Source organism: Saccopteryx bilineata, chromosome 3, assembly GCF_036850765.1.
Source record: "Saccopteryx bilineata isolate mSacBil1 chromosome 3, mSacBil1_pri_phased_curated, whole genome shotgun sequence".
NCBI lineage: Eukaryota > Metazoa > Chordata > Mammalia > Chiroptera > Emballonuridae > Saccopteryx > Saccopteryx bilineata.
Window position 1 is genome coordinate 265915694 of NC_089492.1, and position 13357 is coordinate 265929050.

The window sequence follows — 13357 nt, forward strand, 5'->3', positions numbered from 1 at the left end:
TTTGTGCTCATTACTTCTGCTTCTAAGCCTGACCTGTGGTGGCGCAGTGGATGAAGTGTCAACCTGGAATGCTGAGGTCACTGGTTTGAAACCCTGGGCTTGCCTGGTCAAGGGGGACATACAGGAAGCAACTACTTCGAGTTGATGCTTTCTGCTCCTCTCCCTTTCTCTCTCTCCTCTCTCTCTCTCTCTCTCTACTCTCTCTAAAATCAATAATAATAATAATAATCTTAGAACACTTTTGCTCTGTTGCAGGGCCTGTCACATTGTCTAGCCTACTGTTTTTCTGTTTCCATTTTTAAACAGGGAGCTCCCTAAGGCCACCACCAGTTCTGAGTCTGCCCTGAATCCCCAGCACAGAACCTGGCATGCAGTAAGCACTCCGTAACTGTGCCCTAGATGTGAAGGAATGGATGGGAAGGGGCAGGTCTTTGACGTTGAAACACCTTGATCATACTCACCCCTTTCTTCCAGGAGTACTGACACTGAAAAATTATTCGCCTATACAGGAACTCATGCCTGTCCTATTTCCTGGAGTAGAAATTCCTTTCATTTTCCTTTGTCCCCAGGTCCCCAAGGCTTGGAGTTGGCTAATCACTGCTAGCCTCTCTTGGCTCTGACATCTGTCTGTTTGACAAGATACCTAATTACTGCCCACTACTGGACCTTCATGATGGGCTGGCCTGCTGCAGAGCCCTGTTCAGGGTGGTACTGGCCATTTCTGGTGAATTCATTGTCTCTGCCAATTAAATCCCTTCAATCTAAGTAAGTGGTCATAGCTAAGTGGTCACAGCTGCAGATACCCCTTCACCTAGGGTGACTGATTCCCTGGTATCCTGACTAAGGAAGCTTTTGGTGAAAGAATAACAGACATCTCTGCATTTTGCTTTTCTGTGGTTGTATAGACATGGATGCTTCTGCCTTCCTGGGGTTTTTTTGTTCTTTGGGCTCCCACCTCTCTGAAAACTATGGAGTGGCCAGGACCACTATCTGAGCACTTACTGCAATAATTATACAGGGCTAGACTGACTATCCCACACGACATTGCCTGACTAAGAAAAGAGAGGCTATAGTCTGATGCTCTTGGAATTCACTGGATTGATCAGGTATTATATTCTTGAGAACAACTAGCTTTATAGAAAGCTAGTCACCAATTGTTCTATAAAACTAGTTGGTTAGCTTTTTTTCTTTCAATTGTTCTATAAAGCTTTCTCTTTTTTTTTCCCCTCTTACTTGTTCTATAAAGCGATGCAGGCTGGGTGCTGCTCTGCCAAGTACAATATAGATTCTTAACATTCAATCTATAATTCTTTGTCTTTTGTAGTCAGAACACATATGAAAAGGTAGAGGTAGGTGTGGCACCTTTTATGATTGTATCTAATGACTTTCTGAAAGAGTAGAATTCCTGTCTCTGACATTCTAAATTCTGCAGGTCAGGAGCTCTTAGCATCTAAGGAGGAATGTTTCTAACCAGGGAACACAAAGCTGATTCCACTGCATTTCTAGCTCCTAGTAATACTAGAGAGGAATAGAAGGAAGGTTACCACGTAGGTTGGACTGATAATGGCCATCAAGGGGAAATAGAGTGCTACAATTTAACGAGGACTGAGAAGTGCATGAGTGGGACCCAGTGGTGTTCTATTAATCATGGTTCTTTTGATTGCCAGCAAAAGACATTCCACTCAAGTCGGCTTGACAAAACAAGGGCCTTATTGGAAGGTTTACAAAAGCCTCAGGAAACAGGGCCTGGAACATCACCAAGACTCTGTCTTTTGTCTCTGCTTCTGTGTGTCAGGGCCGGTTTCTCCCCCCTACAAATTGACCTCTGCTTGCCAAGGAATGTGACTGCTATAGCCCTAGGCTAGCATCTTCCCTGCTTTTGTCTTCCCTTCATTTTATTTCAGGAAGTCCCAGAGAAGGACTCTGACTAACTCACCTAAGAGTGGGTGTAAGGCCAGGAGCTGCCATCGTGGCCATTCACATGCAGGTTCGCATTGAATTAGGAGAGTCAGTAAAGAAACAATGGAGCCACCTGACCTATGGTGGTGCAGTGGATAAAGCCTCGACCTGGAAATGCTGAGGTCGCTGGTTCAAAACCCTGGGCTTGCCTGGTCAAGGTACATATGGGAGTTGATGCTTCCAGCTCCTCCCCCCTTCTCTCTCTCTGTCTCTCCTCTCTCTCTCTCTGTCTGTCTCTCCCTCTCCTCTCTAAAAAAGTAAATAAATAATTTTTTAAAAAATTAAAAAAAAAAAAAAGAAACAATGGAGCCAAAAACTGGTGGGCCATCATCTTTAATCCTAGCTTGCACCTAGCGGGCAAGTAAAAACACACACTGGGCTCCAAAACCCACTCATTCAGTGCTCACAAAGCTACTGACTTATCCAAATGTCCTAGAATCAAAGGTTTCTAGCTCACCAAACTTATTCACCTCTGTTCCCCATCTCCTTCCTTCTCTCTGCACAAACTCTGGCTTTTCCTTCAGCACTCTGCCATCTTGGCTGCTTCTCCTGGCCTCCTCTACGTAGCCTCTCTCTGCTCTCCTCTCTGCTCTGTCTTCTAATGCTAATCTCAGGAACCGAAGAGAGCAAGCTCCTGTTCTGCCCCCATTTTATAGTGCAGAAATCAAAACCTTTTAATCCAATATACAAAATAGGAAAGTCTCTAATACAAAGTCACTTATCTGAGGCATGATGGTATTGTACCATCCCACATCAAAAAAGGGGGGAAAGGCTTAGTTCTAAAACCAAGCCCCAGGCTACAAGGATCCTGCCTGCCTACAGCCCGCCCCCAACACACTTTAATATCATCTGGGCCACGGCTTCCATGTGGGCAGTGCCATCTTTAACAAAGTGAGCATAATATATTTTATCTACCCAACAGTGAGCTGTCCTATTGTTGGTCAAATAAGATTTTAAATATGATATATATGTTTACTCACTTATAGTTTGCATTGGGTGTGGGGGACAGGCTGTAAGCAGGCAGAGTGGTTATAGCCTAAGACTTAGTTTTAAAACTAAGCTTTTCTTCACACCCTTGACTGTTGCATGATGTGGGGTGGTGCACTCTCATGAGGAATCCCATTATGCCTCAGATAAATGACTTTGTATCAGAGACTTCCTTATTTGTATATTGGATTAAAGGTTTTGATTTCTACACTATAAAATGGAGACGGACCGGGGGCTCTCTCTCTCTGGTCCTGAGATTGGCATTAGAGAGGAGAGCAGAGAAAGGCCATGTGAAAAGAGAGGAAAAGCAGCCAACATGGCAGAATGCTGAAGGAAAAGCCAGTTTGTGCAGAGAGAAGGAGATGGGGAACAGAGGTGAATAAGTCTGGTGAGCTAGAAACCTTTGATTCTAGGAAACTTGGATAAGTCAGTAGCTTTGTGAGCACTGAATGAGTGGGTTTTGGAGCCCAGTGTGTATTTTTACTTGCCCACTGGGTGCAAGCTAGGATTAAAGATGATGGCCCACCAGTTTTTGGCTCTGTTGTTTCTTTACCAACTGTCCGAATCCAATGAGAACCTGCATGGGCCAGGCGGCTGTGATGGTGGCCGTGGCTACTGGCTTTACAGTAGATCAGCATCATAACTCCAGACCAGGGAAACTCAGGGATCTTGAGTCATCTCATAGGAAGAAAACTCTGTGGATGAAGGCAAGGGGAACTTGCAGTGGATGATAGAAAAGGGCCTCTGTACGGCCAGTAGCCACAGCCACCTGGCCCATGCAGGTTTGCATTTGATTTGGACAGATGGTAATGAAACAACGGAGCCAAGAACTGGTGCACCATTAGCTTTAACACCCGGTGGGCAAGAGCCCTGGCCAGTTGGCTCAGCAGTAGAGCATCAGCCTGGCGTGCGGGAGTCCGGGGTTCAATTCCCGGCCAGGGCACACAGGAGAAGCGCCCATCTGCTTCTCCACCCCTCCCCCTCTCCTTCCTCTCTGTCTCTCTCTTCCCCTCCCGCAGCCAAGGTTCCATTGGAGCAAAGATGGCCCAGGCGCTGAGGATGGCTCTGTGGCCTCTGCCTCAGCGTTAGAATGGCTCTGGATGCAACAGAGCGATGCCCCAGAGGGGCAGAGCATCGCGCCCTGGTGGGCATGCTGGGTGGATCCTGGTTGGGCACATGCGGGAGTCTGTCTGACTGCCTCCCGATTTCCAGCTTTGGAAAAATGAAAAAAAAAAAAAAAGAAAAGAATGAAATTAGAACACCCGATGGGCAAGAAATACATTCCATTCAATACAAGCCCTTTCCATTCAGGGCTCCCAAAGCCACTGACTTATTCGAGTTTCCTAGAATTAAAGGTTTCTACCTTACCAGCCTTATTCACTTCTGTTCCCCATCTCCTTCTCTCTGCACAAACTGCACAAACTGACTTCTCCTTCAGCACTCTACCATCTTGGCTGCTTCTCCTCTCCTCCACATGGCCTTTCTCTGCTCTCCTCCAGCATGGGCTCCTCTGCCCCATTTTATAGTGTAGAAATCAAAACCTTTAGTCCAATATACAAACAAGGAAGTCTCTGATACAAAGTCACTTATCTGAGGCATAATGGGATTCCTCATGAGAGTGCACCAACCCCTATCATGCAACAGTCAAGGGTGTAGGGGAAAACTTAGTTTTGAAAAGATCTTAGTATTAAAAGGGTAGAAAAGGCTTAGTCTTAAAACTTAAGCCTTAGGCTATAATGAGCCTGCCTACTTACAGCCTGTCCCCCATACCCAATGAAAACTATAAGTGAGCAAACATATTTGACCAACTTATTTGACCAACAGACTCCTACATCGATTGGCCTCAGGACCTGATGTAGGAATGAGGTTGAGGTCTCTGCCTATATGTCCTAAGCCTGGGGGTATTGTCCAAAGTTTGAGTTACTCTTGCCTTCTCTCTTTTGTTTCCCTTTCCTCTTAAAATAGGAGTTGTTATAATCATAAAATGGAATTTTTCCTCTTCCATTTCCCGTATTTTTGTATATAGGATTGGCAGGTGCAATTGAATATGTACTTAGTCTCTAGTTGCAGAAGAGTGAGCTGGAATCAAGTAGAAACTGGAAGATGCCCCAGTATGGAGCCCACAGACTGAATTCTTCCTCATTAAAAAAAAAAGGGGGGGGAAGGGAGGGGTGTGAGGGAAAGACAAGGTATTCTAAATGTATTATTTATTTATTTAATTAGTTAATTTTTTTACAGAGACAGAGAGTGAGTCAGAGAGAGGGATAGACAGGAACAGAGAGAGATGAGAAGCATCAATCATTAGTTGTTCATTGACTGCTTTCTCATATGTGCCTTGACCACAGGCCTTCAGCAGACCCAGTAACCCCTTGCTGGAGCCAGCGACCTTGGGGTTCAAGCTGGTGAGCTTTTCCTCAATCCAGATGAGCCCGCACTCAAGCTGGCGACCTCGGGGTCTCAAACCCGGGTCCTCTGCATCCCAGTTCGACGCTCTATCCACTGCACCACCGCCTGGTCAGGCCTAAATGTATTATAAGTCAGTAATGAATCTACTTAGTTTGGTTTTGAAATAGGGTTGAGGTGGTACATGAGGAAGGTGTAGCCAATCGCATAGCTTGCTCAGTAACAGGGGGCGGGGAAGGGACCTCCTACAAGCGAATGTACCCTGAAAGCTAACTTATTTTAAGAAGCCTTAACTTACTTAACACCAGCCAGTGCTTTTCGCTTTTATCATTAAAGCCAGCAATTCCTCTGTTCTCTTTGATTGCAGACGGAGAGAGAGAGAGAGGAAGAGAAAGAAAGAGAGAGTCACTGCACTGGCACCGTTGGGTGTTCTCTGCCCTGTGGGAAGCCTCTTGGGCGGGGAAGTAGACCCCTGCCTGTCCCAGAGCAGATTTTCTTTCTTCTTTTTTTTTCTTCCTCTTTCTTCTCTTAAAAGCGTAGCCTTCCTAAGTGCCTTTAATAACTAAACACAAAAATGAATACAAAAAAAAAAAAATGAATACAGAATTTCAAACTGTGATAGATGCTATGAAGAAAAGGAACAAGTGCCCAGGGGTAATATAAAAGGGGGTCAGAGGAAGTTGCTGACAAGAGATCTAAAATGTGAGAGGGGTGAGTGTTAGACCGAGGGTACAGCGTGTGTCAAAGCGGCGTGGCAGGAAAGGGCTGCCGGCCCCACTGCGGAGATGCGGCGCAGAGGCCGAAGCAGGAGAGGCAGGACGGGGTGCGTCGAGCCCCGGGCCTGCTGCCATAAGGATTTACCCTGCAATGGGGAAACCACAGACTGGTTTTAGGCTGGAGGGTGGTGACATGATCAGATTTTCATTTTGAAAATGTCAGTGTATCTGCAGTAAGGCAAGCCGATCGGAGGGGCCCAGTGACTGCAGTTAGGAAATAACACTGGACCTGGAAAGCCTCGGTCAAGGCTGCAAAAGCGAAGGCGGGGAGGCGGTTCCGGCCAACGGACCCCGGGCCGCTCCACTGGAAACCGAACCGGCCCACGTGGGCCAGGCTGCCCCGCCCCGCGCGCTGACGCCGCCGGACTCCGCAGTCGGCTCCTGGGGCTAGGGACGCCGCTCCGTAACCACGCACCCCACACCCGAGCCTGCGTGAACGCCCAGGCCAGCGGACCCAGTCCCAAGAGACGTGTTCCCGCCGCGGGGCCCGTGGACCAGAGCCAGCCGCGCCGGGGTGGGCGCCTCAAGGCCGTGAGTCGCGGGGCCGTGAGGGGAAGATTTTGCAGGGGTGGGGCTCAGCCGCAGGGGTTCGGGGCGCCGAGAGGGAAATCGCAGCTTCCGCACAGATGCTTCCAATGGGGAGATCAGAGAAGGATGGTGTCTATCCTCTGTCTTCGGGGGTCGTCTCCCCCTCCCGCAAAGCTAGACAGGAAGGGAGGCCGATTCCCCCCCATCCTTAGAGAGACCTTCCTACCCCAAACCCCTGCACATTGTGGATTAGCTTGGAGAGAAACCTGATCCTGGGTGTGTGGGTTCCCAAAACGTCTCTGAGAACCCCTCGATTAACACCATCCCCGCCGCATCCCAGCTTCCTTCACGGCCCCGCCCAAGTTTAGGAAAAAGAAAACATTTGGGCGGGGAAGATCTCCAGGCACCTTGTTTAGCCGGGAGTTTGTAGTTTATAAAGGAACTGCCCCTACACCATCCTTCTCCCCAGGACTTCTGCCCACTACTGGTTACACCAACACTATCCCTCATTCTCACTGGGGAGAGTATCAGATGGGGGGGGGGGGCGGATATAAGTTCGGAGGCCAGTTAGCTCAAGGCCGGTTAGAACATCATCCTGAAGCAGAGAGGTTGATGGTTCCATCCCCGGTTAGGCCACAAACAGGAACAGATTAATGTTTTGTCTCTCTCTCCCTTCCTCTCTCTTTCTCAGTAGAAAAAAAAAAAAGGAATCTGTTGAGTGAAGAAGGAAAGACCTTAGAGGGGAAAGGAGAGGAAGTGGGAAGTGTAGGTCAAGGGAATTGTGTGAGGAGAATAATGGTGCATTTCTGAGATCTCTGAGCAGCTGGGTGTGGCAGGAGGCGCAGGGTGGCAAGCCTGGAGGGGTGAGCAGGGGCCAGATAAAGCACAGCCAGTAGACCATGTAGATGTTTTCCAGGAGTTTAGGGAGCTGTGATGAGTCAGATTGACATTTGTAACTGGAGGCAGAGAGGTCAGTGAAAAGGCTGTGGCAGTCAGTCATCCAGGCAAGAAATGGCCCGAACCAAGTGAAAGTGAGGGGAGATGTACGTATATACACACATCAATGTTGTTCTGTTAAAAACATTTTTAATTGAATTTATTGGGGTGACATTGGTTAATCAAATTACACAGGTTTCAGCCCTGGCTGGGTAGCTCAGTGAATGGAGCATTATCCTCATACACTGACATTACAGGTTCCATCCTGGGTCAGGGCACATATGAGAAGCAACCACTGTGTATACAACAAAATGGAACAACTAAATGGAACAATGAATTGATGCTTCTTTCTCTCCCTCTCTCCCTCTCCCTTTCTCCCTCCCCCCTTCCTCTCTATCTCAAATCAATGGAATTTTTTTTTTTTTTTTACAGAGACAGAGAGTCAGAGAGAGGGATAGACAGGGACAGACAGGAACGGAGAGATGAGAAGCATCAATCATTAGTTTTTAGTTGCGTGTTGTGACACCTTAGTTGTTCATTGATTGCCTTCTCATATGTGCCCCGACCACGGGCCTTCAGCAGACTGAGTAACCCCCCGCTCGAGCCAGCGACTTTGGGTCCAAGCTGGTGAGCTTTTTGCTCAAGCCAGATGATCCTGCGCTTAAGCCGGTGACCTCGTGGTCTCGAACCTGGGTCCTCCACATCCCAGTCCGACGCTCTATCCAGTGCACCACCGCCTGATCAGGCAATGGAAATTTTTTAAAAAAATTATACAGGTTTCAGGTACACAACTCCATAGTACATCATCTGTATATTGTCTTGTGTGTTCACCACCCAAGTCACACTCCGAGGTGTGGTGTTTTTTGTTTGTTTGTTTTTTATTAAGTGAGAAGTGGGGAGGCAGAGACAGACTGTCACTTTCGCCCTGACCAGGATCCACCCTGCAAACCCCCTACTGGGCAGGCAATGTTCTGCCCATCTGGGGCCCTTGCTTATTCCCTAGTAACTTGGCAACTGAGCTATTCTAGTGCCTGAGGCAGGCCATGGAGCCATCTTCAAGCCAGGGCCAACTTTGCTTGAACCATTTGAGCATGGCTGCACGAGGGGAAGAGAGAGAGAAAGAGAGAGAGAGAAGGGGGGAGGGGTGGAGAAGCAGATGGGCCTCTCCTGTGTGCCCCAACAGAGAATCGAACCCAGGACTTCTACACACTGGTCCGACGCTCTACTGCTGGGCCCTCTGCCCAGGGCCACATAGAGGTTTTTCAGAGGAAAAATTGTCATAATCTGGTGGCCAGTGAGATGGGGGTGGGGGGAAGCAGAGTGAGAGGTTGAAGATGCTATCAGGTTTCTGACTAGAGTGACCGAATGGCCATTTTGCTGAGGCCACTGAAGAGGGAGAGCTGGTTTAGACATGTGGAATCTCAGGAGCCTGTGGTTGCTGCAGGGTTAGATAGCAGCTGGATCTGGGCTGGAAAGAGATCTGAGAGTCGCTAACACAGGATGCTCCTTGAAGCTACAGCAGAGGGTGAGTCCATCTGGGGAGCAGTGCACAGAGTGAGAAGACCACCTACCTCAGAGGCCCGAGGGAAAGCCTGTGCAGGAGGCTGAGGAGCAACAGACAGGAAGGGAGGAGGAAACCCACCAAGGGAGGCGTTATCAGAGTGCGGGACAGGGACTGGGAGGAGCAGCCAGGCTCATGCTTGCTGCCTTGTCCCTGCAGCTAGGTTGCCTCGACTCTGTCAGGGCACCTCACCCTGTCCTGCTCTGACTCCTTCTTCTGCTTCCCTTCCACAGACCAGATGTTTGCCATCCAGCCAGGGGTATGTGAGGGGGGCCAGTTCCCCGGGAGACGGCCTCCTGGAGTGTGTCAGCCTGAGTTCCAACCAGACAGCAACTCCAACTTCATGGCAAGTGCCAAGGATGCCAACGAGAATTGGCATGGGATGCCAGACCAAGTGGAGGCCATCCTGATGAGGGGCTCCTCCAAGTTGCCCTCTGACAACCAGCCCTTCCAGGCCCCTGGACTCCCTGAGGGGGAGGTCCGCAGCCCTCCAGAGGGAGCAGAGATCCCCAGAGCTGGGCCTGAGAAGATGGCTAGTGCTGGCACAGTCCGCTCCCCTCTGGAGGACAATGGCTATGCCAGCAGCTCCCTAAGCATCGACAGCCCCACCAGCAGCCCCGAGCCTGCCTGTGGGACCCCTGAAGGCCCTTGCCCTTCAGATCCCCTTCTGCCCTCAGTGGCCCAGGCTGTGCAAAAGCTGCAGGCTCAGGAGCGCTACAAGGAGCAGGAGAAGGAGAAGCACCACATGCACCTTGTGATGTACCGCCGCCTGGCCCTGCTCCAGTGGATCCGAGCCCTGCAGCACCAATTGGTTGACCAGCAGGCCCGCCTACAGGAGAGCTTTGATACCATCCTAGACAACCGAAAGGAGCTTATCCGCTGTCTTCAACAGAGGGCAGCACCCTCTAGGCCCCAGGACCAGAGCTAAGAGTGTGCCTCCACTGGGCGCAAGGGTATATGTACATATTTTCAGGCATGTGTGTGGTTGTACACAAGTACAATATTAGTAGCTGGTATGAGTGCAGGTAAGCATAAGTGAGTATATACATGCTCACATATGCCAGGCATATGTGAATCGGCATCTGTGCATCAGCTTATGTGTGCTGTGTGTACACACAAGCTATCTACGTACAGGCCTGTGAGTGTGTCCATCTGTGTCTGTATGGTATACATATAAGAGGGAGTAAATTTGTATATGCATGTCTGAACAGGTACCCAACATTGTGTGTATAAGTGTATGAGTGAGGGTATATGTATGATATAATTTGAAAACTTAGGGGATATTTCAAAATGAATATGAAGCGATATAATGTCCCTTAATTTTTGTATAGTTGATCCTTGAACAAAATAGGTTTAAACTACATAGGTGACCCTGGAGACTTTGTGTCTAGCTCTTGCATGTTGAGTGAATTTTTAAAAATAAATATGTATAGTCCTGTAAATATATTTTCTCTTCCTTAAGTTTATCTTAATAGCATTTTCTTTGCTTACTTTAGAGTAAGAATATAGTATATAATACATATAACAAACAAAATATGTGTTAATCAACTGTTTATGTTCTCCATAGGTTTCCTGTCAGCAGCAGGGAATTAGTTAAGTTTTTGGAGAGTCAGAAGTTATACATGGAGCCCTGGCTGGGTACTCAGTTGGTTAGAGTATCATCCTGATATGCCAAGGTTGTGGGTTTGATCCTCTGTTAGGGTACAAACAAGAATCAACCAATGAATGCATAAATAAGTGGAACAACAAATAAATCGATGTTTCTCTGTCTGTCTGTCTCTCTCCCTTCCTTCCTCTCTAAACTCAACTAAAAGAAAGTTATACCTGGATTTTTTATTGTTTCAGGGGTTAGCACCCCTAACCCTTGCGTTGTTCAAGAGTCAACTGTACATACAAATGATGTGTGTGCCTATGAGTGACTGAGTGTGCAAGCTATGGTGGGTGTATGTGAGAGCTCTTGTGTGTGTAGAACTATAGGTAGGGGTACACATGTGTGCAAAGTAGGCATGGGAAGTGTATATTAGGAACATGTATCTTTTCAGGCAGACTCCCAAGCAAGTATGAGCAAACCTATATTCAATTGCACACCCACACCCTATGTTACTTATAGCCTGTCGTACCGTTTTCTCCACAGGGTCCCACTGCTCCCTGGAAAGAGGGCTGCCTGCTGCCATATATCTGAGGGTTGTGTCTGACCCATTCTCCTGGGATTTCCCAGGTCACCTCTCCTTCCTCCCCTCACTCCTAGACTTTGTTCTGCTAAGGCTGTTTTCCCTGATGGTGGACTTGCTGCAAAAAGAGCGGCTTTGGCCTGTCATGGCTTTTTGGCAGCAATTTTGCCAGGGCAATTGGAAGAGAAATTGTTTCAGGGTGGGGAGCTGGGGGTGGTGATTGACACCATGGCAGGGGTGGGGGTGGGATCAGAGAAGAAGATAGGAGATTGTCCCTCTTGAACTCTGCCTCTGGGCATATGGGAGATGGGAATGGGGAAATGATGATGGTGGAATCCTGTGAAGAATAGGACTTTGGGAATTCTAAAATACCTGTTCCAAACCAACCACAAACCAGCTCCTCTCCACTGCAAAGGAGCTGTTGCAGACCATATGGATTTAACCTTCCGATGAAAAGGAACGTGTGCTCATAAGCTTGAAAGGAATGGACAAGGTGTTCCCAGGCTGTTGGAAAATCTCCCTTCCCTCTCTGTGCCTCTACTCACTATGCCTCTCTGGCTTTATCAGCACTGGATGTTGAATTAGTTTGGTTCATTTCCCTAAATAAGACTCTGGGCCAGGAGAAGCCACAGTTCTGCTTTCAAGGGTGGGCAAGGGAGCAGTGTCAGCCCTGCCTCTGTAAACTCCTAAGGTGCTGAGTCATGCCCCCTTCCATCACTGAATGGCCCTTTAAATGGGAGTTGACAGGCTCCAGCAGAAGCTCTGCAAGGTAGAGAGTTGGTGAGTTCTGGGGAGAGCCAAGGAGTAAGGCGGCCAACCTCTCTATTTTGCTTCTGGGGGCCAAGAGATTGCAAGATTCTGATGGGTGAGCAGTGACATGGAGGTCATTGATGCTGCCTCTGGCCCTAAGCCTTCCGACTTGCAAAATGCAGGGCTCTTTCTGACTTCTCTGAGAGTCCCATCCCTAACGGTGGGTAGGTGAAAGCAATGGGAGTGAGGCTGAAGCAGTGACCCTGGGGACTGCGTCTAGCTCTTGCATATTGAATGTGAACCGAGATGAATAAACTGGGGCAGAGAAATGCATTTCTGGAGTTTGTGTTTCTGTTCTACCTGTTGTCTGGTGGCCTCTTTGCTACACCATCTGAGCTCCCCTTTGGAGCTGGTTCTGCAATGGGGGGTGGGGGTGGGAGATGACACTGCGGGGAGGAGTCCAGTCTGCTATGATTGATGGTCTGATGATGGGGAGTCAGGCCTCTCCTCAGGAGCCTCTCAGATCGACAGGGGAGACTGGGCCTCTGTGAGAATCCCATTTGTGATTGTCCTTGTCTTAAGACATCTTTGGGCCTGAAAGGGGGGCACTGATTGTGAGGGACACCCCCCTACACACACACACACAAACATAAGCACTCACATTGTCATTCCTGTTCTAAAGCCACCACTTCCCTGAAAGGCAGCCTCACTGCAAAACACAGAGTTCTTAGATGGTTCTGACACAAATGTGGTTACAATACATGTACATGACTTCAGGTATTTGTTGATGCCAATCAAATTAGATCTTTTATATTAGTTTATATGATGGTTTATTGGTGTCTCAAAAATTACTTTGAGAAAAGAAGTATATTAGTTACCTGTTGCTGCATGACAAATCATCCTAAAACTTAGTGACTTGAAACAATATACATTTGTCATCTCACCATTTCTTTTTTTGTGTGACAGAGAGAGAGAGACAGAGAGAGGGACAGATTGGGACAAACAGGAAGGGAGAGAGATGAGAAGCATCAATTCTTCATTGCAGCTCCTTAGGTGTTCATTGATTGCTTTCTCATATGTGCCTTGACGAGGCGGGAGGGGGGGGAGGCTACAGCAGAGCAAGTGACCCCTTGCTCAAACCAGCAACCTTGGGCTCAAGTCAGTGACCTTGGGCTTCAAGCCAGTGACCTTTGGGCTCAAGCCAGCAACCGTGGGGTCATTTCTATGATCCCACGCTCAAGCCAGCGACCCTGTGCTCAAGCTGGTGAGCCTGTGCTCAAACTTGA

At 48.3% G+C, this 13357-nt stretch overlaps 1 protein-coding gene across 1 annotated transcript; it reads left to right on the forward strand.

The window, feature by feature from the left end:
• Positions 1-6482: 6482 nt before the first annotated feature.
• On the forward strand, positions 6483-11534 carry C3H1orf216 (chromosome 3 C1orf216 homolog). The gene is made up of 2 exons (XM_066269666.1): positions 6483-6656; positions 9384-11534. Exon 2 carries the CDS (start codon positions 9389-9391, stop codon positions 10076-10078), a length of 690 nt encoding a protein of 229 aa, XP_066125763.1. The 5' UTR covers positions 6483-6656; positions 9384-9388; the 3' UTR covers positions 10079-11534.
• The last annotated feature ends 1823 nt before the right edge of the window (positions 11535-13357 follow it).

Coding starts and splice junctions, on each gene's coding strand:
- C3H1orf216 (XM_066269666.1), top strand. CDS start 9,389: ATGTTTGCCATCCAGCCAGGGGTATGTGAGGGGGGCCAGTTCCCCGGG.